Here is a 26,474-nt window from a genome sequence, read left to right as displayed (position 1 = left end):
GAGCGGTCCCGTGCTACGAGCGCACGGTCATTCATGACTTGTATGTACTGGACATATTTATACGTATATTTGACTACACTGTATATAGTGACAGTCATTGAACAACACGACTATAATATCTCTTATCATATATGTACATATAGCCATAGCAGCTTGTTTGAGATAGATTCAATCTCTTTACTTTTGTTTAATTTTAAAAATATATTAATGTAACAGTACATGTACAGTGTTTATTTATTTATTTTTGTTATAAACGTGTCATGTAAACGTCTGTCGGTGTGACACTGTATGAGAGCTGGTTTCGTAAATCTGTAAATAAATAAAATCATTGATAGCGGAACAAAACAAACAGAAATAGATTGTCTTTGACGTAGTGAAATAAAGGCGAGGCGCCCGATATGGAAAATTATTTTAATAAAATTTTTAGAAAGCTTAGGGCTTCCTGTTTTACGATATGTGTCACGTCAAACATTACAGCCTTGCCACGTGTGAGAGAGACGAAGCACTTAACGTTTTTTTTCTGTAAGTACTGATATAACTGAAAGTAATGCACTTAACTGTTACTCGACTTCAGCAAATAAGAGAGTTAATACTTATACTGATCTGCGTTGCATTACTATATCGAACACCGACTACAAAATAGTTTTTCCTGTTTCTTACACACAAGATTTGGCTTGCGGCCTGACTTCATAGTGAGAGGCGCACGTTTGTTGACATCGGTAAATAATAAATCGAAAAAAATAAAGGGAGACATGAGAGCGCATTGTTCGCAGAATGTATGATGCAAGGATGATAACTCCGCACGCCGGCAGCGCGACCGCACCTGAAGAGATTCCGCCCTTGCGATAAATAACAATGTGCTACTTACTTACGCGATGGGGTCTCGTCCGCATCCCGCGGGATCGATCTGCAGCGTTTCGAGTGCTCGCTGTGCGCGTGTGACACGCGCTGTCTGTGCTCAATCAGTCATTGGAAACGTTACATCAATTCGAGATCTCTCTGTAGACATACTTAAGACGATATTTTTGATATTATAAGGACTTAACGCAAACAAAAACTTTATTGTCGTAATCATCATTAGTTGTGATGCGTGGGATCTTGAATGTTACATTCCTTGCTCTATGATTGCAATGACTCGCTGGCCCCCAGGTATAGCAAGTGTGAGAGCTGTCATTTAACTTGCCTTCAAATATGAATCCAAAATGAAGGGTAAAAAACAAGTTAAAGTAGGACACACTACATTTTAGAAGAACATATTTACTGAAATAAGTTTGTTGCTTTCGTTGAATTACTTTTTGAATCTGGGCTTAGTTATTATACATTATACATTCATAGAAATGAATTAAATAAATACATCAAAACACACGTCATTGTGAAACGCGTGTCGGCGGGAAGGTGCCGAGTGGCGAGTGGCGAGTGTTTAATGAAGGCTCGCCGTCCGCTTTGTTACTCCGGCGTGGGCGTGCGCTCGCAAGCACGAGTGCCTTCAGTTTAAATATTACCTTGTTAAACTTAAAAATTAAGCTTCTTTGATAACATTTTAAGTTCGAATGTTAACGTGATATTACAAAACGAGCGGCTCATTTGACTGTGTAGTCTTCCACGTATCTTTTTATGTTCATTTTATACCTTATATGATAAAATACAATAATAAATTGGACTCACAATCCACTAAACATCAGAGGCTCAGCAGTCAGATTTACTTTCGCATTTCTAATTTCAATATGGATATAAATACAGACGACACGACGTGAGGACGCTGTTAATTTTCAGTAGCAGGCATACATACGGGGAGTATGTAGGCACAGAGGTTTCCAAAAATATATGAATATTCTTACCTTTAAATGTCAATAAGTGACGCGTGATGAACGCCACCCTAATACCTAAATAGTCGGGATAATATTAGCCCGCGCTTCTCCGGGTGTGTTGACTCACTCCTGCTACTTAATGAGTGCGGATCGGCCGAGTGCGGCGCGGGCGTGCGTCGACACAACCGTTGATAATACTAATTCGATTACAAAATGAAGTACATCTGCATAACACCATAACGCTTGCATGACATATTATCTTACGGAATTAAATAATAGATAGAACTCGGCGATCATCGTTTGTAACAACTTGTTGAAGCGGTGAGATTACATTGATGATTTTGATGACAAATATATATTACTACAAAAACAAAGCAACGTTACGTGACATACGATATCATTAATAATGCGCCGCATAGCTCCTAGTAATCCGCTGAGCGAATACGTCATGGCGAATAATTTGAGTAGAAGAAAGGCTGATTTCCAATATATGAATGCCGCAGCTCCCTCGATAACTGTCCTATCTTAATACTTTACGCATTTGGAACGTACCAAGCACAACAAGCTAGGAGTTATTATAACTAAGATATTCAAAGTGATGGTTCATAAGTAATAGAATTGTACCAATAGTATGGACTTCTTATAGAGAGGGTTACAAGGATTATGAGATATTAGGAGAGTTACTGATGTCCATGTAACGCAGGGTGAGCCAGGCATCAAAACAATATTATTATAGTAGAGCGTACATATATCAACGGGTCTACCCTAAATGCTGCGAATACGAGTTATTTTGTTACAACTTAGTAAAACTAGATGTACGAATTTGTTTCTCTTAAATTTTTACCCAGGGTATGATAACGAAAAAGCAATATATGTTTTATATTTTGAGACAACTCAGCCACTTTAGCTACTTAGTTGTCAATTGTTATTAATTACTTTTGGATCGCCATTTGTATCAAAGCAGATTAATCTCACCTCTGTCCAAAGGAAATTCTATTGTATGAGAATTCATCAAACCGCAGTTGAGCAGCCAGAGCAGGCTTTAGCCCAGCCATGGGACATTTACAGGCCGTTAAACGCACTACGATCATATTTGATTGAGTTTATGCATCCTCCATAAAAATTGGTGATTATTAAATACAAACGAATATCCTTAATGGATTTAACAGAATAACACTGTCAACATATACGAGGAAGCGTTCTTGTAAGCTCAGTTTGGTTTAATTATTCAAAACAAGAAACGACGTTTCTTAATAACATGCAATTTTGCGAAGTTAGTCTGTGGTAGTTTCAGAGAAACGCAAACTACTAGTTTGTAGTCCAGAGACAATCCACTGAAGGTACAAACTTCGAGAGCGATATTTAAGCAGGAAGTGAAGCCACTGGGAAGCGCCGCTCCGACGGAAGCCTCGAACTAAATGAGGCTGCGGCCAATGGGGCTCGGCCGAGGCCGCCGCTCGCTCCTGATTACAATAAACTAGAAATTAAATCGTTTCGCAAGTTTCGAACTTGTGACTTTTCTTTCTTGGTATCATCTTCAATTTCATATTCGAAAGAGAAAACATATATCCGCTTCAATAAATAACCACAAACAAACAAAGTTCAGTTTAATAAGGGATTTTCAACATTCATTTGTAAATGTAAATAAACGGCTAATATAGACCGTAGATGGGTACGACATGCCTCGGGGCCTGACCTGATCGATCTATCACTGGCCGGGCGCCAGCTGCGCCCGCACTACCGTCACTCCGCGTCGAGAATCCTCTGCTAATTCAATACTATAAATTAAATCCGAACTAATCATCCAAACGCACGATTTTTATTATTTATACAGTTTATTAGTGCGGTTATTCTTCACCGACCGGTAACTTCAAACAGCTCGAACTAGCCGTTGAACGTTTTAAGACGAGTTGTCAGCGGGCGGAGGTGAGTTAAGTTTACGCAAAGCAAACATTTTGCATTCTTTAATTAATATAAAATTTTGAAATAGTTATAAATCTTTTATCAAAAACCTACGTACATCCTATACTCAAATATATAATTGTACTACACACGAACACCGTATGGTATATGACATAATGAAAAGTGTTGTGAACACTATTATACCCTTACGAGTACACTTTCATAAAATGTTGTTTCTTTATAAAAATATTTTTGTCTCCTTCTTGCACTTTTTTCGTTGTATTTATTAACCTCATAAACTCAATTCTGTGCTGTAAAAGTTTATTTTGTTACGAACTTTTATCGCGCTTTATCGCACCGTCTCAGCTTCCCAGTGAAGAGGCGGTGGACGCTTTGTTGCAGCGGAGTAGTTAATAACTGCACTAAATATTTTTCATAATGTCATAATATGGTTCTCGTTAACAAAGCACATCCTAATGTGCAACTGATATAGGCGCAGCAACACCGAGCCTTAGTACCTACGAGATGTCGTTGGTCGCGCTAATGAGTTACGGTAACTTCGTTTTAGTTACACGACTATGAAAATTGTAGCAATCAAATCTCAAATAAAAAAGTAAGAATATGTATACGAGCTACAGATGTAATTAATTTAAAAATGCTGCAGTCAGCGCGCAAGGAATCTTCAGTGTATTCGTATTTGTTTTTCCTGTTTATACGAGAACATTAAGTTTGTTTAGTACGTCGATATTTTATTTTATCGACGCCAGTCGCGGTATCACGGGCAAGTCGGAGCGCGGCCGCTCGAATCCGAATAAATTTGCTTTTTATCGCGTCCGGTACGACCGGCCTCCCCCGCGCACCCCGCACCCCGCGCCCGCCGCATCCTCCCCGTAGCTCCGCCGCTCACTCTCGCCGCACTCCGGCGACCCGCCCCGCCCCGCTCGCGCCCCGTCCCGCCGGATGTCGGTGATGGATGGAAGGAGCCTCCACAGCTCCCTCGTATAACTCCTCAATTTTTATGTTTCCCGTGTCAATCAAATGTAAATAGCGCAAACTTTATTGATGATGAATTTCAAGCTTTCACTTAAAAATAATCTGAAGAAATCTAAATCGCATCCAATCAATGTGTTGCCAAATTCAGTATTTAATATTCAGCTCTATTTATGGCCACAGATCGAGCTTTATAACCATTAAAACGAATCACTTTGTAGAACTGTTATATTTAAGAATAGGTACATGAATCCGACATTATTGCAAAGTTAATAATTGGTTCTAAAGTCTAAGTAAATGAACGTGTACAGAATCTGATTGCATAGGGTAAGTAGAATCCGCCATTCAGCGCTGGCTCGCGGCCAGCGCCAGTGTCGAGGCTGCAGTAGGCCACGAGCATGCCGCGTCATTACGGCTCTAAGACGCTCGGAATAAGGAGCATAATAGCATGATAACGTGGTCGTTACGCGGGCTAGTGAGCAAGCGGAGCATCGCCGCGCTCCACACACTCACCACTCGAATATAAGACCTCGAATAAGTTTCCAATCCGCGATATGATGCTGTCGAAATACACTTACAATATCGATAGAAATTAATCTACGCTGCTTGCGTAGATTAATTTAACGGTAACAGACAAATGAACAAAAATTCTAAAAATTATATTTACGTGATTTATTGTGTTAATAGATATGCCCAGTTATATTTTATGACATGTAAAGATAATAATTTCGAGACAACTCCTGACCGTACAATAATGGAAACCTATAACTTTGAAACTAAACCTGTATTACCATTTTCATCAGCTGAGGCGAAGATATGGTTTAAATCAAAAGTTATAATAATAGGTTGTTAGTATATTTGGGCAACTGGCAACTGGCAGCGACAGCTGTCACGGCGCGGCGTGCCGGCGGAGCGCGGCGAGCGTGACAACAAAGGAAGCTGTAACGAGGCCCGTAACAATATCTAAGAAGCATTCGTTGGATATGTTCATATCATTAAATTGACTTTCATAGCGATGACTACTTAGTACCGACCGCATTAGAGTGGCGCGGTGAACTAACTTAAAACCTCCTTAAAAGGAGTACTTAGCTCAGCTTCGTATATTTAGAGATTGCTATTTTAATTTAAAGTTGTACCTTTGTGCTTTGTGGAGTCGAGATGGCCCAGTGGTTAGAACGCGTGCATCTTAACCGATGATTGCGGGTTCAAATCCAGGCAAGCACCGCTGATTCAAGTGCTTAATTTGTCTTTATAATTCATCTCGTGCTCTGCGGTGAAGGAAAACATCGTGAGGAAACCTGCATGTGATAAATTTCATAGAAATTCTGCCACATGTGTATTCCACCAACCCGCATTGGAACAGCGTGGTGGAATATGTTCCAAACCTTCTCCTCAAAGGGAGAGGAGGCCTTTAGCCCAGCAGTGGGAATTTACAGGCTGTTGTTGTTGTTGTTGTGCTTGTGTCACGCATAGCGAGATGTTATCGTTAATTTGAGTGTCTCGCACTTCGAAACGAGTAGCTGCTAGTTTACTATAGCTGCGTACGTTACAGATAACGTGGTTCGCAGACGTTTGATATACGGCTCTTGGAACTTTGTCGGACAGCGCTTAGTATCGACCAAGGATGACGACGTCGAACTCTCTCCGTCTTAGTTCATAAATTGTTGATCAACGGATGAATACGCGCTTATCAAACTGTTTAAGATAATCCTATAAACCGAATGATATCGTTTGGCCGTTGCGAGGGCAGTCGCGTGTTAACATTATATATACAGTATATATGCTTATAGTTATCGCATGAAGTGACAATAAAAACAAATAATAACCTTGCTCTCATATTTTTAAACGTACGTTACTTGTATTGAAGCACTTATATTTAACGTTCCTGTTGGATATTTGAACACTTCTACTGTAATTTAGATTTTGATAAAAATGTTCAATCATCTTGTTAATCATTACTAATCAAGAAGTGCATGTTAGTTTAAGCAAGTTTCTTATAATCACCTTGTAATCATCGCAGCATCTCATCTCCTCTACTAACCCTCATCATCCCGTCCGGGAATGTGTACGAGCAAGCGCGTACAATTAAGTACTTAGGTTGCATTTTCGTTGTGATATAATTACTTCACATTTATAATATACGCTTATATTTTATAAATAAGTTCGTTATCGGCCATCAAGAGTACTGCTAACTAACTCACTATTCGCATTCCGCCTTTAAATTCAATACAGACTAAGTTATTTCATAAATGTACTAGTGACCCGCCCGGTTTCGCACGGGTATTCATACTAAATATACTACAGATTTTGTTTATTTACGACAACACATTGCAAAATTCTAAAAATATCAGTGTTTCTTTACTATATTGTTCATGTATTATATACAAAAACCTTCATCTTGAATCACTCTATCTATTGAAAAAAACTGCATCAAAATCCGTTGCGTAGATTTAAGCGTACAAAGGGTTATATTATACTATGTAAAGATATCTAAAAGTTTTATGTAACAATTTTATTTCTACACATACGTACGGACAACCCGTACAATCATAACACCTAAAAAAAATCTCACAAAAAACGCCCTCTATTGCAATTTATTCGTTTATACGGAATACGAGTCTCGCGAAGATGAGCTGCTGTGCGGCGCAGATCGGAAGTAGTAATAAAAAAGAATACAATTTTGAGGTCATTGTTGCTTGAGTGAATTGGTGTGGATACATTCCGCCATCTGCTCTCCGATCTGGGCCACTGGCGGCCGGCCAAAGGACCCCGTGCTGTAATAATACCTCCGTGAAAGAGGGTCAAATAAAGACGACAACAATGCTGTAATGCTACAGACGACTTCCTGAGACTGCGATATACAAATGTTTGTCACACACTGCACACGTGGCACGAGACGCGAGTACGTGCGACTACGAAGACTATGCACATGTCTAAAAAACGAAATAATATATTTGAATTAATACTGACTTACATTACAAGTACATAAACGAAGTGAGTATGATGACAAATACATTTTTATTGTTTTTGTTGGAATTGACGTTACTTTATGTTCCGGTCGGTATCAAACACCTCACGGGTAAGAACGCAGGGTTTTCGAGAGATTAATTTGTGTTCCATTCGTTTTTTTTTTTCAGAATGATACAATAACACTCTGTGGTAGTTATAAAAAGTGCGTTAAATTTTTCAATTTTAAATTGAATTAAAAATACTTTCCAGTGCAGATAAATTCGGTGTATTTTATTGATATAGCCGTAACGCGCATGTGGGCAGCTCTGCATTAAAGCGCTCATTACTCCCGCTAACAACATGTAATGCCCCCCGCCGCGGAGCCGCCGCTGCGGTCGTTTCCTGTAGCCAGTTGCCTGTAGCCGACTAAATATTTCAACTAGCCATTAATCCGACCCTTGCAGCAGACGCTTGAATTGTAAACTACAAATATAGAAGCGATTTCAAGCTGCTGATATTTACAACCTTGTGCTTTTTATTTAAAATTTGCGAATGGAACCACATGCTAAATCATAAAGTACAATGCGCTAACAGATTATTATAATTCATAATGCATTTAGTGTTTAAAGTTAATATTGTTTATAACTAATTGCTACTAGAAACACCCACTGCCTACTGCTAATGAAACACTGTCTAGTATAGACAGGAACATATAAAAGGCACTTGGCGTGTGTAGAGTTGCGTTGTGCGGAGCGCGTGTCAATCAATTTCAAGTTGTCGCCAATTAAACAGAGCGCGCGCTGGTCGGTGGGGACGCACGGGCGCCGCCGGCCGGCAGGCGCTGCGACACTGGATATGTATCCTATTTTATACTGTGAACTGACACACTTGAAGACACCTTTAATTAAATCATTAGTTGTACGATTTCAATTCTGAGTGTCTCTAGCTCATCACAGTCAAATGAATGCCTCGGTTTCTGTCTATAGAACCTGAATGTATGTCATATAAAGAATAGAATTGACAGCAGGCTCTACATTTTATTTAATTAAATACACTTACAGCCTCTCTCATTAAATTAAAAATAAGCAGGCACAGCATGGTTGTAATGCTTCATTATTTTTTTAAATATGACCAAGTTCTATACGGGGCAAAATGAAATCAGTGGTCAAGCAGCGAGCTTCCGCGAAACTCTTTGAAAGCTTTCTATGATTCATCCTCGCGACAGCCAACGGCAGCCGACTCACAGATATTTTTGAAAACCTATCAAATCACTTCAATTCAGCGCCTTGACACGGGTACATCGGATAGTAACCAATTTCTTCACCCAAACAAAAATAATGGCCTCATGGAAAAAAGACGTGTCAATTCTCCCTATCATTAGTTCCGACAAAGTGTCAAAATATCTCACTCTCATAGTGCGCATTACAATTAGGTGAACGAGTGCGATACAACTGAGCAGAAATAATCCAAATAGAAGAATCAATTATTACCCGAGATGAAATAGAAGCCGAAGCATTATAAAAACCGCAAACCGAAACGGCTCTCGCAAATCCTCACTTAAAAGCATTAAAGACATAAAGCGTAGCGGCAGTAAAGAGACCGCAGCACCAGCGAGGCGCCCGCTCGTCGCGGCTTCCACAGTAATTAATTAAAGCGTTCGCTACCCGCGGCAGCCCGCCACTCTCTGCTATTCGCCACTATCCGCCGCCATTCGCCGCCACTCGCCGCCACTCGCCGCCTCTCCTCGCGCTCATAAATCTCTCCGCTATTGGCCGCCTCCCAGGAAATCTGAAATGGAAATGAAAACTCATCACGGTCGAGCGGTGAGGTTGCAAGTTTTCACTTAAAGATACATCGCGGAACTCGATAAGTGCCCGTAAACTGCATCGGACGCCTCGTGTTTCACTCGGATTCCCGAGGGCGCAACCTGATACTTTATGCACACGACTGATATTAAAAGTTAGCGAAGGAATTTGTCGTCGGCGCGGGGATTATCCCCGCACTCCATGCGAGAACATTTTCATAAAGTTTGCGGTACGTACTCGACACTCGTATCGCTTCCGAATATTTAGTAGAGGCGCGCTTCAAGTGTCGTCACATACATTATGGAAAACTCTAGAGTGCCAGTAGCTGCTGTAACTTGTTGGGCGCGAACTATAAAGCAAGGCTTTTCTATTGAATTCCTTTTGTTTTCTTATCTAATTAACTACTTAGTACTACAACTATAGACTCCGGGACGAAAATATATACGATGTAAATTATGTTTATAATTGATATAAAACGTTACTAAAACAAGTTTTGTTTAAAAGGCTACCAAATAATTGATTACGGCAGCTCATCTAGAATTATCTCAAAAACGCACGTGCTATAAAAAACCTTTCTACGAGGTATATACTGCAGTATAAAACTATACTTTAAAGTATAAGAAGTTATATTTCAATCTAAGTGATCACTTAGACTACTAAATGTTTTTAACGAAGCATTAATACCTACGTTTGCATCACAATATATTTATAATACTAATGTTTTATATACTTACACAAACATTGCTACTTTTGATATAATCCGTATTAACACGTGAAGTAAGGATAAGCTTGAAACGTTAAATTTTACCGATCCACTAAGTCGATAAATACAACCCAAGGCTAGGCTATATACAATTAAATCATGCATCATTTTTTAACATTGCCAATTCATAATTTCAAATATTTAAAAAAGAGATAATGAGTAAATAATGTACATGACAAAAGCGTGGACCAGTACTCGTTCTTGTTGACCTTTAGACAGGATCTACATAATATTTTGATGAAATTGTATTTGATTGAAATAACTTTGTAATTCAAAATTCAAAAGTAACCAATGGGTTTTCCGGTGGCGGTGGTTGTGTTTTATATCGCCCTGAAAAAGGACAATTTAGAAACCTACTTGAAAAAAGTATATTTGAATTTTGTATTCACATCACGGAAATCAGTGAATTAATAATTTCACTACATTGTATCAGGACAAGACTGTATAAGGAACAATAACGCGATGAGATCACATTTCGCCGATTTAATTCTTAAAGATACCTTACCTTACCTTACCTTCTTACCAACCCAGTCGAAAAGTATCCGATACAGCTTCGACTTGGATGTGCCCCGGTTGTCCGGAGAAAAAAATCAAGGCCCAAAAATCAAGTGCCTACGACAATGTTTTTCTTTTTAATTTTATCGAATTAGCAACTAAAACAGTTACGGCTCGTATTTCCTGTAATCCTGCATCGATCTCAGCGAAATACTTAATTTCCACAATTTAAAAAATAAATTCTAGTTAAGTCAATTCGTAACTAATATTTATAGGCTTGTAATTTTATCTACTAGTCCGCGAAGTGTTTAAGTCATTAATATTGACACATAATGTGTGTGTATGTGTGTGTGTCTGTCTGTAATAGTTTTATATAAAGAAACCATCGGTCACATTTCAGTGCTGTCGTGCGGCGAGACGGGCGGCGGCGGCGGGACGCGCGCGCGGCGCTACGTGGGCCTCTACACCGGCCCGTACTTCGACCCTTCGGCGCCCAACAACATCACGGCACAGCTCGGAACGCACGCCTACCTTCCTTGCAAGGTATTAATAACTAGCAAATATTGTAATTCATATTTCATTCTATATATTCTATAAACCGAACAGTACTTCGAACAGTTCTTATATTTATTAATTCGTGTACATTTTTTGTTATATTATACTTTCACGTTATAAATAGCAGAAGCATTTATATATTACTTTATACATTTATTGTTTTTCTTATGTAATACCCCTTAATTTCTACAATACTTCATTTATATAGAAGGGAAGTACCAAACTCATCACGAGATCTCCCCAAACTATAGCTCCGATCTACTCGAATTTATGAGCTGACCTGAAAACTACAATAAGGAAGAAAATGAATATCAGAAATACAAAATATCATGAGACGTAATAGTAGCGGTGCTAAACTTCCAGACGTTCTCGTAGTTTATTACAGACAAGTTAAAACGCTGTCATAACTTGCAACATAGTCAACGTGACCAGCGTGAACACTAAAGTTGAGCGAATCGTTTCAGGTGCGACAGCTGAGTAACAAATCGGTGTCCTGGATCCGGCGCCGCGACGCGCACATCCTCACCGTGGACCGGTTCACGTTCATCGCCGACGAGCGCTTCCAGGCGTTCCTCGTCGAGGCCACTGACACGTGGACGCTGCAGGTGACACTTCACAACTGTGTTATCTGTTCATTAGTGAGGTCCCACCGCGAGTTATGTTTTATAATGCAGTAAATACTATGATAGTTGTTTACACCACTATACTGCAGTATACTACAGGTTCATGCTAAAATAGGGAACAAGATAGATAGATAAAGTTAATTAAATTAAACCTAGATTTTAATCACATAAGATGGTGTGCCCCTTTTATGATATAAAAAAAAAATAAAAAAAAATTTAAAAATCTATTAAATCATAATAGATTTTTTATAACTGCATAGAAACTCTAATATAATCCAATGATTGCCTGATGATGAATCAAGGTGTCATTACGACACCAATATCCCCGAACACATTGTGTACATAAACACCAGACCTCTACGAAACCCGGATACAACGTTTGCGGATCTTCAAATTTCATGATTAGCAAATTCATCCGGATTACTTTAACGATAAAGTAAAAAAAGTAAAGTAAAGTAACAGCCTGTACATTTCCCACTGCTGAGATAAGGCCTCCTCTTCCATTAAGGAGAGGGTTTGGAACATATTCCACCACGCTGTTCCAATTCGGGTTGGTGGAATGCAAATGTGGCAGAATTTGTAGAAAATTAGACACATGCAGGTTTCCTCATGTTTTCCTTCACCGCCGAGCACGAGATGAATTATAAACACAAATTATGTACATATATACAGTGGTGCATGCCTGGGTTTGAACCCGCAATCATCGGTTAAGATGCACGCGTTCTAGCCACTGGGCCATCTCAGCTCTTTAACGATAACATTTTTACATCTGCACATAACTCCAGGTGAAGTACGTGCAAGCGCGCGACGCAGGAGTGTACGAGTGCCAGGTGGGCACCGAGCCCAAGATGAGCCACTTCGTGCAGCTCAACGTCGTCGGTAAGTAGCAGCCGGCGAACGGCCGGGGAACCCACTAATACCTCACTTCACTCAAGCCTTAATCGCATGACGTGACGTCAATATGACGTGACTGTGTAATGTCAACCTACAACAAATTACAACTTTCACAATATATTTATGATAATATAATCTTTATACAAAATAATATTAAAAATTATTCTATCAATGCTGATGTACATACTATTAATACAAGAAATAAGAATAAACTTGTAACCCCCAGTTTCCGTTTGCATACGGTAAATAGAACGTTTTTGGGCAATGGTATACGCATATATAATAAGATACCGGAAAATATAATCAATTTACCATTTTCAAAATTTAAAAATATTATTAAGACTAAATTAATAAATAAATCATACTATTCATTAAAAGAGTACTTTTTAGAGAGAAACGCCTGGAGTTAGGCTCGGGTTCCATCATAGGACGCTAATTACTGTCAATAACAGCATTGTAAATGTGTTTATTTGAAAAAAGCAACTATGCGAGTTTCTTGCCGTTTCTTCTCGCTAGAAGCTGCTTTCCGAAACGGTGGTAGTATTTGATTGACGATTCAAAAACGCTTCATTGTGAAGTTTACTTGAATAAAATTGATTTTGATTTGATTTGATTTACAAATACCACTTTCAGTGCCAAAGATCGAGATCGTCGGGGAGTCGGACCTGTACGTCAAGGCCGGCAGCACGGTGAGCCTGAAGTGTGTGATCACGCAGGCCCTGGAGGAACCCGCGTATATATTTTGGTATCACAACGACGAACGCGTCCTCAACTACGACAGAAGCCTCGTCGAGATCAGGATGGAGCGCCTGGCACCCGACACCACGGTACGTCATTTGCAAAATATTACAATTATACCGAACATTAAATATAATTTCTGTTCGATTAAGACCCTTCCGCAGACGGACCGTACAAAAGTACCTAGCAATATTATACTCGCAGAACGTCTGTAAGATTGATTAAATATGATCAACAGAACCATTTTATATATAGTTTTAAATTTATAGTCATCAGGCGTTTATGACGTTCGTGGCTAGCTTATAACATCGCAAATCCCGGGACAGCTCAAAGAAATTTTGTCTCTCAAGTAATTCTCAGTACTAGCTTTGATTAACTCATGTTTGACTCATGGCGATGTATCCATAACAATAATTGTAGTAATAAGTGATAGTGTGAATTTAATTTACAGATTGGAAACCTGATAATATACAACCCGCGGCGGGAGGACTCCGGCAACTACTCGTGCTCGCCGTCCAACCTCGACTCCGCGTCCGTCGTGCTGCACGTGCTCAGCGGTCAGTGCGCCCAAAGCGTTCCTTATTCACCCTCATGAAACCTTACCGCATCCTAGAAATATTTCTTTCAAACTCACTTTCCATTCAACTCACTTCAACTTACTAGTATACAGCTATTCGTATTTAAATAAAACTAGTTATACCGGATTTGAATCGCGTATATTAATTATTTTTGGCATCCCGACGTTTCGAGCACTTTACAGCGTTCGTGGTCACGGGTAGACTGGTCTACTCGTAGTATAACTAGTTTTATTTAAATGTGTAATAATCGCGAAAATTTAAGACAACACTCAGCTATTCGTAATTGAAAGAATTATCTTTAATTTTCTATATGCCATAAAAATACATAAAGTTTCATTTGTTTAATTAATACAGTATAATATATTTTCATACCTTATGCCATAAAAATACATGACGTTTCATATTTGTAATTAATACAGTATAATATATTTTCATAATATCTTACGGTCTATAATACATTATCGATGATAACAGGCGAGCAGCCGGCCGCCATGCAGCACGGCAACGGCGCGGCGCCGACCCGCGCGCGCGCCCTCCTGCTGAGCGCCGCCGCCGCGCTCGCTGCGCCGCGCCGCTCGCGGGTCCTCGCGCTGCTCGCTCTGGCCCTAATCCTGCCGTTAGTATTATCGAATCACGCTCGATTCGTCGAAGATATCATGTCTGAATACAAAACCTAATGTACCTGAAACAATAAGTCAGCTGTCGGTCATTGTTCCAGGTTGCAGTGCCACGACGACGACTCACCAAAATAGCGTCCGCCGCGCGCCGACTCGCTCGCACCGTGGATCCTGTGAAATATCGCGTGCTGCGCGTGCGTGACGCCTGTCCGCGGACCTCTCCGATACGTTATAAGTTATTATTGTCGCTCGAGCCAGAGGGGTCCGACGACGGCGCGTCCTCATTTAATATACTATCGATAATCTCCCGGCGAGTCCACCGCTGGGACCTCTGTAAAGTTTGTACATATTATTATAAATATTAAAATATATGAAATCTTTTAAATAACGTAAACGCGCCTCGCGTCTCCGCCCGGGACGCGGCGCGCTGCCGCCCGCGGGGAGTCGTTGCGGGGACGCGTGATTTAAATTCGATGCCGTCGTTATTATATCGAAGCGTTACGCTAGTGATAGTAATTTTTTATTAACGAGTCCTAGAGATAAGTATGATTTCCTGCGCCACCTCCCGGAACGGCTCCCGCTCGCTCTCACATCGAACTTGTTTAATTCCGCTCCCGGGCCGACGCGTCCGCTCTCCGTCGCCAAGCGACCAGCGGCGACCGCCTTCGGGTAATTATTTATTTCCGGCGCCGCCTGCGCTCCGGCGCGGCGTCGGCTCGGCGTCGGCGCGGCGTCGGCGCGGCGTCGGCGCGGCGTCGGCGCGGCGTCGGCGCGCAGGCGCGGCCGGCGTTTGTTAAGTTGTACGATGAGCAGTGATACGGAGTAAAGTAAGTTTGATTCGTTGACACTGTTACTGCCTCACTTGTAAATATATAAATGTAAGTAATATAAATAAAGATGAGATCGTTGAAACATTCACTGGTGTATCACTTATATTACAAATGTATTATATTTAATAAATCATCATAAAGCATTGAGCTTGGAAAGTAAAAATTATAAATATAAATAAATATTATTCAGATTAAGCGGCGTTAACAAGTTATTGAGTAAACCCAAGACAGCTCTTCCGTTATCTTAGTTCTAAGTACGGCTCCTTGTCGAGACAGATATATTCGTCTTAATATTACTACAAAGTGATCTTCAAACAGAAATTTGCACCACCAACAATATTAAGTATCGCTGTGAGTTAGCCTGTAAATGCGGGCCATAACGTTAGTAGCCAGTGGCTGCGGACTAATGGATCCACTGATTGTGGTTACTCCTCATCAGGTGTCCCCTTTATTTAGCATTAATTTGTATTTATACGTATGAAATAATATGTCCTGACTGACTGATTCATCATCGCTGAGCGTAAACTATTCAAGTAAGGGCCAGTTTGGTGATATGGATCTAGAATGGGTCTGTATAAAAGATCATCAATTTTTAAGTTAGAAACATGAAACTTTATTTTTGGCATACTGGTTAGGAATTAGTAGATACGTATTTAAGCGTTTCTGGGTACACTCCAATGTGGTATACGAAGAGGTCTTCACTTGATATTTTATGTTAATCTCTAAAAATATTCCATTTCCACGCAAGCAAAGTTGTGGTAAACAGCTAGTATATATTGTAACGTTATGAAAAAGTTATCGACGAGTAATGTGTTAATAAAAATATAGGGAATGCTCCGGAAGTCGGAAGTCACATAACATTATTTCAACACTACAAATAGATTTAAAAACAGAAAATGTATGTTTAAACACAATTTATTCAAAAAAAGTGTCTTATTTATTTAATATTAAAATTTAATACAAATATACTCGGGCGCAAAGATAATTAAATCTGTTTAAATTAAGCGTAAACTTAACTACACATTTACTACATTCAGTTCAAAAAACAAATATTTTATTACATTTCAAAGTTCGACTTTAGCCAAAAATAAAGCAGCTAATAAAGCCATGAGGAATCACGATGTTTTCCTTCACCACCGAGCACGAGATTAATTATAAACACAAATTAATTAAATTACACAATAAATTAAAAATGCGAAAAATATGATTTAAAAAAAGTCTTGAATAACGTTTGAACAATGTTTCAATCAACTTTGAATGCCAAACTTGAATTCGTAAGTTTATAAATTTCCAATTAAATCTCGCACGGTTCAAAATTTCAATACTTTAAGTTAGAGATCAGAGATCAATGATGTTTAACTTGCTTTGAAGTTTCATAAATAAAAAATTTAGCATAAAGAAAACTTTAAACAGCACACTATTTTAAAACAAATAAATATTCAAAATCTTCAAGACACCAAAAGAAATAAAGTTCAAAATGTTCACCGAAAAGAACTCTAATGAAATAGAGTTATAAATAATGCCAAAGAAAATAAATCAAAAGAACAATCCAAGAAAATAAATTGATAAAAAAACCGATATTTAAAAAAATAAAAATAACTGCAAAAAGAGAAAAAAATCAAAGAAAGAGAAAGGAAAACTGATTAGAATTATATATTACGAGTTGCAAAAAAACCTATCATTTCAACTTTAATAATCCAAAGTAATTTAAAGTATGCAAAAATTAAGTTATACGAAAACTTGTAAATAAAACCAACATACTTTATCGAACGAATTTGTGTAATCAAATATTGTTATTACATAACAACTCACACGATTAACAAAATAAAACTTAATGTCTAATTGATATAAAATGCATTCAACAATTTCGATCAAGATATATTGTAATTCTCATAAATTTAACGTTTCAGAATACCTGAAAATATTTGTATAAAAGACTTATAAACGCTAAACCAAATGATATTAGTAACAGACCTCTGAAGTGCTCCGTAAAGGTGTACAGTTTTAAAATATCCATAGAAGTAATTGTACCAAAAAGCATTTATTGTCTCCAAAAAGCGTATAAATTATGAATTAATTGAATAAAATCTTGTTATTTTTCATGATATCAATATAACATAGAAAAAATATTTATTTACAACAAAGAGTATCCAAACAAAATATGTTTATATTCAGCTTTAATTTTAAAGTTAACATAATACCGGGGACACATCACTCAAGAACGTACAAATTACTTAACGTTAGTGTTTTAGATTTGTGATTGGTCTCTGTTGTGCATTCATTTAAGGTAATTAGGATTGATTTCAGCGTAATATAACACTCGTCGCCGCTCATACAAATAGCTTACGACAGTTGCAAAACGGGCGGTATGAACACTAGCGCGCGCGCCGGCGACGCAGCCCTCACTACCGTCGCCAGTCCCAGAACTGCTGCAGCTGACTCCGCACGCCGTAGTTCGGCTCAATGAGCACGCTACTTAACCGTCGACCGGAGATCGGAGAGCACACTTCCTCTGAAAACAAATTAGGCTTTCCTTACCTTATCTATCATAGTATAATATTTTCCGTGATATTCGTATTTGGTATCAGGTGGCTCCCAACAGAAGTGACTTGTTATGGTTTAAATGCTATTGAGAATATTTTGTGTCTGTAATAAAACTAATTATGTTTGCATTTCATTTCGAACTCTACGGTGATGGTCACTCATGGTCAGGCTACCTGCATATTTCTGGCAAAATCAGAATAATATTTGATAGAACCTACGTCACAGACAAGCGTAATGAATTAAATGTTTTCTGAAGAGAAAACCTTGCCTGTCCTGAATCTTAATGGTTGTATAACACAAAAAACCTGTTCCTGCAGCTAAAATCCAATCTAGAATGTTCTGTCGCTCGTAAGTAAAACCGTCCGAGGCTCTAGCAGGTTCTCGTAGGAGCGCGTGCGTCAGGGGACATCGCAGGGCGTGCGGAGCTGAATCTTCCTGTAGTGACGAGGACGTATTACAGTTATGACATTAAATGTTTGAAAACCGATCGCAACAATTCAGCCTCAGAATATATATACTATGGAATCCTATTAGATAGACATGAGTTCGAATTTAAGACATTTAAAAAATCACAGCAATAATAACGTAACGCACCAATTCGTACGGCAACGGCTCTCGCCGCAGCCAAAGTATTTCATCGAGCAGACGTTCTCGAGTCTCCGCCAGCTCGTCAGCGTCCTCTCCAGATTCCGGTCCTCGAATAAAATGTTTTATTAAATATTATTGTATTTATTGATTTGCTTTTCTGTACAATAATATATAACAACGTTTCGTATGTAAATAATAAATCTATAACGTGGTTTTAAGAATGAGATAGAGTTTTCTTTTGAGAGTATAACTCCGTACGAAGTATTAAAAATATTTGAAACACTAAACTTTAAAAAAACCAGTGATCTATGGGATTTATCAGTTACAATTATTAACAATGTAATTGTCGACTTGGCTCCTTATTTAGCTACCATACTTAATAAATGTGTACAATCAGGTATTTTTCCTGATATGTTAAAATTAAGTAAAGTAATCCCATTATTAAAATCCGGTGATAAAAATGATCCAAACACCCGATCTATATTTTGCCAGTATTGAGTAACATTTTTGAGAAAGTCATGCTTAATCAATTGCTATTATACTTTAACTCGAATAAGCTATTACATCCTCAACAGTTCGGTTTCACTAAAGGTCGCTCGACTACTGATGCGGCTGTAGCATTTGTTGAGCACATTTATGATGCGTGGGAAAAGTCACAAAACGCTATTGGAGTTTTCTGTGACTTATCAAAAGCTTTCGATTGCGTTAGGCATGATATTCTTCTAGAAAAGCTATATTATTATTATAAAAATATTATGGTATCAGGGGCCCTGCATTGAAATTCATTTCCTCCTACCTTCATGAAAGAGTTTTGAAGGTTGTGGTTAATGGTGCAAAATCAAATGGCGCTGTGGCGCAAATGGGTGTTCCACAGGGTTAAATTTTGGGACCTCTCTTGTTCTTAATATTTAATGATTTACCTTATTTTGTAAAAAATACTTGCGATATTATACTGTTTGAGGATGACACATATCTTATTTTTAAACTTGACAGAAAAATAAACAACTATGACGTTGTAAGCAGTGATCCGTCGCGGGTTCTTGGTTGGTTTGACATAAATAATTTAGTACTAAATGCCAAAAAGACTAAATGTGTTTTATTTTCATTGCCAAATGTCAAATCAAATCCTTCTGCGATCACTTTGAAAAATGAAAGGCTTGAGTTTGTTGACTCAACGGTCTTTTTAGGGATAACCCTTGACTCCAAACTACAGTGGGGCACCCATTTGTATGCCCTAGCAAGGAAACTAAGTAGTGCCATTTATGCAATAAAAATAATTAGAAAACTCAAGGACATAAGTACTGCTAGACTAGTTTATTTTAGTAATTTTCACAGTCTTATGTCATATGGAATGTTGTTATGGGGTAATGCAACATACATTGAAGGTGTTTTTAGATCTAGTTACAATATTAGCTTTAGGAGATCATTACGCGAGAAATTTAAAGAAATTGGTGTATTAACGGCTGATTCACAATATATTTATGATAATATAATGTTTATACAAAAGAATATAAAAAAATATTCCATCAATGCTGATATACATACTATTAATTCAAGAAATAAGAACAAACTTGTAACCCCCAGTTTCCGTTTGCATACGTTAAACAGAACGTTTTTGGGCAATGGTATACGCATATATAATAAGATACTGGAAAATATAATCAATTTACCATTCTCAAAATTTAAAAAGATTATTAATACTAAATTAATAAATAAATCATATTATTCATTAAAAGAGTACTTTTTAGAAAGAAACGCCTGAAAACGAGTTCCATCATAGGACACTAATTACTGTAAATTGCACATTTACAACAACATTGTAAATCTGTTTATTTAAAAAGAGCAACTATGAGAGTTTCTTGCTGTTTTTTCTCGCTAGGAGCTGCTTTCCGAAACGGTGTTAGTATTTAATTGTTGACGATTCAAAAACGCTTCATTGTGAAGTTTACTTGAATAAATTGATTTGATTTAAGTTAATACCACATCCGAAACTAAGCATTAACTCCTCCAAAGGTTCATCCAGCAGTTTCGCACCAGTCACGCCGGCGGCGCCGACCGCGTCCAGCAAGCGAGCCGCCTCCGACTCGGACACGGATGAACCTTTAACATTAGACCCGCACTGATCATTTTGTCTTCACAAAAATTTAAAGTAATTTTAACCAATTTTAAAATTTATTAATTAATTTTTACCTGGCAGCTTTAGAACATACTCCCGTAACCATCGCGTCACTCCCGCTGTGCTCCAGATACGCGTTTCGGTACTTTCTGTGTCATGCAATGAATATGCGGGGGGTAATCGCCATACTGCCAACGTTCCAGATAGCGACCCCACAACTAGCGAGGCCTTATCACCGTCACCCATCAAGCGTACAGCTGGAGCGCCTCCCGCTGCTCCCGCCGGTACCGCCACCACCGCCTGTGCGTCGAGCTTCATATCATGCACGGTCACTCGCCACACGCGGGCCCAGCGGTCAGCTCCGCCAGTCGCGAGTGTTAGCTCGGACTCGTGTCGAATGTGAGGACCCCAACGCACGCACTGCACCGCTCCACCGTGGGCCGAGAGAGTGTGTGCCAGCTCCAGCGATCCTTCTTCGACACTCATTACACTAACGCTCATCTCCACCCACCATAGTTTCACAAAAGCGTCACGACCTCCAGTAGCCAGTAGTAGTAAGGGATGTTCGTCATCAGATTTAAAGTTTTTCAAAGACGAGGTGTTAGCAAAATCGCAGCTGAGAACTCCTGCATACAATACACATACATAATTAGTTCGTGTCGCAACATTTTCTTTCATTGGCTTGTCTACTCTGCTTTTGTAAGGCGATACAGTATTTGATATAACGATTGCACCTTTGGTGATATGTATATAATAAATTTATTATATGAACATATTTATTTAAATAGATTTCGGCAATAAATTAATACAGCTAAATTGCTCATTTTAATATGATTTTGTATAAACAACAGTTAATTAATGCGTATACGTATTTACTGGGTGGAATTTCAGTGACTCGCGGCTCGAACATTCGCGAAAAGAATAACATGGCGTAAATACTTACCAAGGTCATGAGCGTCCACTTGTTGGCACAGCACGGCCGACTGCGGCGGCGGAACTAGCACGCGCAGCTCGCCCGCCTCCCCTCCCGTGGCCAACACTCGTCCGTCGGTGGACCAAGCGCAACAGATGGCGGCTTCGGCCAGTCCTGAATACACGCTGGAAATTACATAATATCAATTAAATATTAATACTTTTCGTTGCGACCATGTATGAAACACACACGTACACGAAACACATATAAATTCTAATTTATACTGACAAAGTTGATGTGCTTTTAGAACACACGAGTGATGGGTGAAAACTTCAAAGTTTTTAGATTACAATGATTTATTTTATTTAGAATTGAATTATTTTTGTTCTCCAGCAATATAAACTTGTAAGTGAGTCAATTTACTACAAAGGGTCTGGTGCAGGCGGGTCGATGCTCCACAGCGCCGCCAGCCCGTCGTCGCTCGCCACAAGCAGGAGGGGCGGGCGGTGCGGGGACACGCGGGCGTCGCGCACGCCGCCACCGCCGTCACTGCCGCAGCTTTCCACTGACATGACCATTAACTCGCAACCTGACTGTGGAAATCTAACTTTTAATCATATATAGTATCAGTTATCAATAATGGGCACAGCATTACAAACTTTAAAGGGAAGGATTTCAGTACGACCATGAGATTACTCATCATTGTAATAAGTATAATATTTTATTCTTCAAGAGTGAACAAAAATAACGTCATTAGCAGACGAAGCGAATGACGGGTCTGTCATCAAATGAAGACATATCGGATAATAAATAACGTTGAAGGGGGATATACATAGTCATAAAAACATTAATTAAATTTATTTTTTGAATAACATTTGGAATAATTTCTTTTTTTTTTAAATTGGTAGACTTTATTTACCGATTAAACAATACGTGCTGTTTTACAAATTCTGATATCCTGGGTTAAATCCTCACGTGTGTACTTTAGTAATTATATATTATTTATTATTCACCTGAACGTCCCAAACTCGTGCACATCCATCAAGGCCGCCACTGAGGAGCAACGCTCCATTCGCCCCGAAATCGACAGCCATTACTGGATATGAATTAGCTGATAATTCTAGTTCTTGGTGAAGCATCTCCTCATGTTCATCGAATCTGAAGACTCGTACATATCCATCGCTGAAAGCTCGATATAGTCTCATTATCATTTATTCTAGTTGTAAATTAATTACTATTAGTTAAAGATAACGTAAAAAATTAATTACCTGCAGGCAGTCGCAATCAGTTGAGTTGAAATAGCAATTGAATTAATGGCGGAAGCGTGAGGCTCGCGGATCGCGCAGCGCGCAACAGAGCCCGCGCACTCCAAATGATTTTCGATTTGTTCCATGTCTGTTGCAATATCATCTTCTACGGGTCCTATACCCTAAAATATATGTTTCTAATTATTATGTGTAACTTAGGTAGGAGCGTATATGAGATGAGCCGACTGGTAGTAGTTAGTCTTGAATTACAAAAAATTGTAGCATGCTTTTTTGACCTGATGGCAAAAGATCATCACCCCCAAGCACTTATGCAACACCGACAGGGTTGCAGTTGCATATCTGACCTATAAGATGTAAGTACGTTTATCTTTTCTGGATGGTTACGAAGTTTAATCAGCTCGGAAAAAACTTCGTTATGTAAGGAAAAAATGCCTTGAATGTTATGTCGCCATTATGAATGTCCACACACCGAGGTAATGTGGATGAAATTACATAACTGACTCTTTGTCTGAAGGTGTAAATTAGAGACCGAAATTAATCCTTTCTCAATCCATCCTCAGTACATCCCCGAAAATAAACATTGGTAGAATATGCAGAATGAAATAGAGGGGTATTCCACCTTTGCAATAGTGAGACGATGAATGGTTCACCACAATGACCAAGTGATGGTTGACGACAACAGAGACTTCGGAAAAACAGAAGGGCGTGCTGTGGATTCTAATTTTTGAGTTGCAAGCCACACTAGAATAATGCCGCACCCCAATAATTTATATTTTTGTATTTATAGCTCAAATATCCATTATTAGAAATATAAAATTTGAAAAAGGCTTCGCATAGGTGGACGTAAGATTTTTTGTATATTAGTAGTACAGTACCACAGTACCACAGTAGTTGTACATTTTTTTCTTGTATTTAAGTAACGTAGGAAGAGAGATTATTATTTTTTCCATGTCTTTAACTTATTCAACAACAATTCAAAAGTAATATTTATGAATTAAAAAGGTTTTAAAAACAATTTATTTGAATAAGGCTTAAAACAGAAGTTGAGTAAAATGGTCTAATTTTTTTTTATACCATCGACAGTTTCCGCAGCTCATGCGACGAAAGACGTTTTATGTAACTTTTTTTACATCTCGGGTTACATCTATAGTCCTTTCTAGCAATAAATATAGCCTTTGCTCCTCAGGGTAAATGTAGGTTTCAAATATTGAAAGTATTTTTTATATCGGCGCAGTACTTTTGAAGTATATTCATTACATACGTACACACACACACTCACACACACAAAACGTATACACACACACAAACAAAATGTTTTTCAGTTTCAAAATTGACTGATAAGCATAGTTTTTGGACTATTTTGATGTATTTGTTTTACGTTTCTAACACATTAAAACCATATTTTGTGGAAAATACAGCATTGATCTCCGTGAAATTATCTTAACAAGGTTTGCAATCTATCTTGATTATGTCAATTGCAACAAGAGTAATATAGTAAATCTTATTGACTGAAATAGGTCTAAATCCGAAATAAATACAGCACATACATACCATGACAATGGATCCTCGTCACAAACTATATTACACGCAAGTGAAGGTGAAGTAGGAATAGAATTATCCATTCCTAAAGAATATACTCTAAAACTTACTTATCAAGATTATAATCCATTTAATCGTTATTTTAATGATGATGCTTAGTGTATGTGTGGTCTCCTTTCATCATAAAGGAGACCACACATTTACAATATGACACATAACATTCTATTTTTATTTATATTTTTAATCTACACTCACCTCGAGATCACCGAGAGCGAAATGAACGAGCGGGTTGCAGGGCACGCTTAAGTCATCGTGTACAGAAAGATCTCCCAACGACCACATACGTATCGATTTGTCATTGGAACCTGAAATAACACAATATAATAAGTCGTATAGAAATATTTGAAATTGTCAATATAAATATAAGAGTTATTTGTAGCGAGAAATATACCTGTCACTACATAACGGATATCAGACGCGAGAGCAATGCAAGTCAGATATCGGGAATGCGCGTGTAGAACACGAATACAAGTAGCCGAGTTCGGAGCCCACAGCCGCGCAGTGCGGTCCAACGACGCAGAGGCGAGCAGGTCGCGGACCCAATGCAGCGCGGTCACTGCAGCGATGTGTCCCGTTAAAGTTATGTCTGCTACAACGTTTCGTTCCCGCCCCGACCCCTCCACGCGCCAGAGGCGGACGCGCCCGTCGTGTCCTCCTGTAGCTGCTCGCTTAAGATGTTGGGTAGCACACAGTACGCCTAAATCATGCGCGCCATCCTCCCACAGTAAAGGCGAGGGTCCAGTGGCACCATCTCTGCCTTGAGTTATGATGTCTGTAAATAAATGTTTTTGAGTTATGACTTGAAACAAAATGTAGATCTTACATTATATCAGAAAAAACATCACCTTCAAAATCAAATACTTTAAGCACCCCTTCTGTGCAGGCAGTTAGTAATAGAGCAACGTTGTCTAATGCGGTGAGCGCATACACTGCTCCTTCGTGTGCACGTATATGAGCAAGTAACGTCCCCGATCGGATCGCCCACACGCGGATGCCTCCGTCGTCATGACCGACGACGAGCCGGTCGCTGGTCGCCCACTCCAGAGACCGAGCGGCTGCGGCGTCCGGTGCAGCCAGCGTACGTCTCACAACGAGAGCTTCACTTGTGCTCCATACACGAGCCGCACCATCTATGCCAATCGAAGCCAGTAAGATTCCTGACAAGGCGAACCTTACGCCTGTAACACCATATCTATGTGCTCTTGGGTACTCGGCGGACTCTAGCCAGGCGACATCGCGAGCCCACCGCCATAGCCGTAATGTTCCATCGCCACTGCCGCCCACGAGGCGCGAGCCCGCTGTGTCCACGCAGGTGACTTCACCGCGCCGCAAGCGCAATGTACCGATCAGCACCGGCTCACCTACTTTATCCATCCAATCTCTTTACAATATGTTTTTTCAATATTTCTTGGTCTGAAATTAATTAAATCTAGCAACAAGAACGATAGAGATATGTGTACTACACTGAGGACGTATGCAAGGTATTCTGCAACTCGGCTTGGTCAAGAAATAATGAAAACGAGCTATTTCGATTTGACGAGTAGTTTCAATTATTTAATACATTAGGCAACAGTGGATAATGGACGGTGCGTGCAGTGATGTATGTCACAAGTCACAACGACGAATGTGGTGGTCGGCGGTGACGTGGTCCTATCGATTGCAGACACGACCTCGAGCGCCACAATGAACGTATTACAGATATTATATTGTTTTAATATTGACAAATAATATTGTACGAGTATTGATATACTATGATGAATTCTGTTGAATAGCTGCTTCGATAAATACGGCACAAAATAACTCACTTGGCTTTTCATGAGATCTCTCAACTTTTTCAGCGGGAAATTGCGATATGAATTTGATGAAAAAAAAATTAACAAGTCCGGGCGGTATTTGCTT

The 26,474-nt window shown here is 39.1% G+C and overlaps 2 protein-coding genes across 2 annotated transcripts in view; one reads left to right on the top strand and one right to left on the bottom strand.

Annotated features, from left to right (window-relative positions):
• The window catches only part of LOC124534917, a 129,769-nt gene extending 114,236 nt beyond the window's left edge, over positions 1 to 15,533 (top strand). The window contains exons 3-10 of the mRNA XM_047110961.1: positions 11,113 to 11,255; positions 11,732 to 11,872; positions 12,676 to 12,769; positions 13,418 to 13,611; positions 13,974 to 14,079; positions 14,575 to 14,720; positions 14,819 to 15,050; positions 15,364 to 15,533. Of these exons, the coding sequence (XP_046966917.1) occupies positions 11,113 to 11,255; positions 11,732 to 11,872; positions 12,676 to 12,769; positions 13,418 to 13,611; positions 13,974 to 14,079; positions 14,575 to 14,720; positions 14,819 to 15,050; positions 15,364 to 15,533 (1,226 nt within the window). The remainder of the gene's footprint in view (positions 1 to 11,112; positions 11,256 to 11,731; positions 11,873 to 12,675; positions 12,770 to 13,417; positions 13,612 to 13,973; positions 14,080 to 14,574; positions 14,721 to 14,818; positions 15,051 to 15,363) is intronic.
• Positions 15,534 to 17,233: 1,700 nt separating this feature from the next.
• LOC124534916 (WD repeat, SAM and U-box domain-containing protein 1-like) lies at positions 17,234 to 26,170 on the bottom strand. Its single transcript, XM_047110960.1, has 12 exons — positions 25,421 to 26,170; positions 24,967 to 25,347; positions 24,771 to 24,880; positions 22,977 to 23,137; positions 22,722 to 22,890; positions 22,132 to 22,301; positions 21,739 to 21,893; positions 20,870 to 21,421; positions 20,660 to 20,779; positions 18,686 to 18,786; positions 18,397 to 18,526; positions 17,234 to 18,059 (listed from the first exon to the last, which is right to left on the bottom strand). The coding sequence occupies exons 1-12, from the start codon at positions 25,947 to 25,949 to the stop codon at positions 17,953 to 17,955; spliced, it is 2,685 nt and encodes an 894-aa protein (XP_046966916.1). The 5' UTR covers positions 25,950 to 26,170; the 3' UTR covers positions 17,234 to 17,952.
• Between the last annotated feature and the right edge of the window lie 304 nt (positions 26,171 to 26,474).

This window comes from Vanessa cardui, chromosome 13 (genome assembly GCF_905220365.1).
Source record: "Vanessa cardui chromosome 13, ilVanCard2.1, whole genome shotgun sequence".
NCBI classification, from domain to species: domain Eukaryota; kingdom Metazoa; phylum Arthropoda; class Insecta; order Lepidoptera; family Nymphalidae; genus Vanessa; species Vanessa cardui.
Note: the sequence above shows the minus strand (reverse complement) of the source record. Positions and strands in the feature narration are given on the sequence as shown.

Excerpts from the sequence above, each read along its gene's own strand:
- LOC124534916 (XM_047110960.1), bottom strand. The coding sequence starts at position 25,949 with ATGGATAAAGTAGGTGAGCCGGTGCTGATCGGTACATTGCGCTTGCGG. Across the intron at positions 25,348-25,420 it reads TAAAGTATTTGATTTTGAAG|ACATCATAACTCAAGGCAGA; the intron begins GTGATGTTTTTT and ends ATTTATTTACAG. Across the intron at positions 20,780-20,869 it reads GTATGTTCTAAAGCTGCCAG|GTTCATCCGTGTCCGAGTCG; the intron begins GTAAAAATTAAT and ends CTAATGTTAAAG.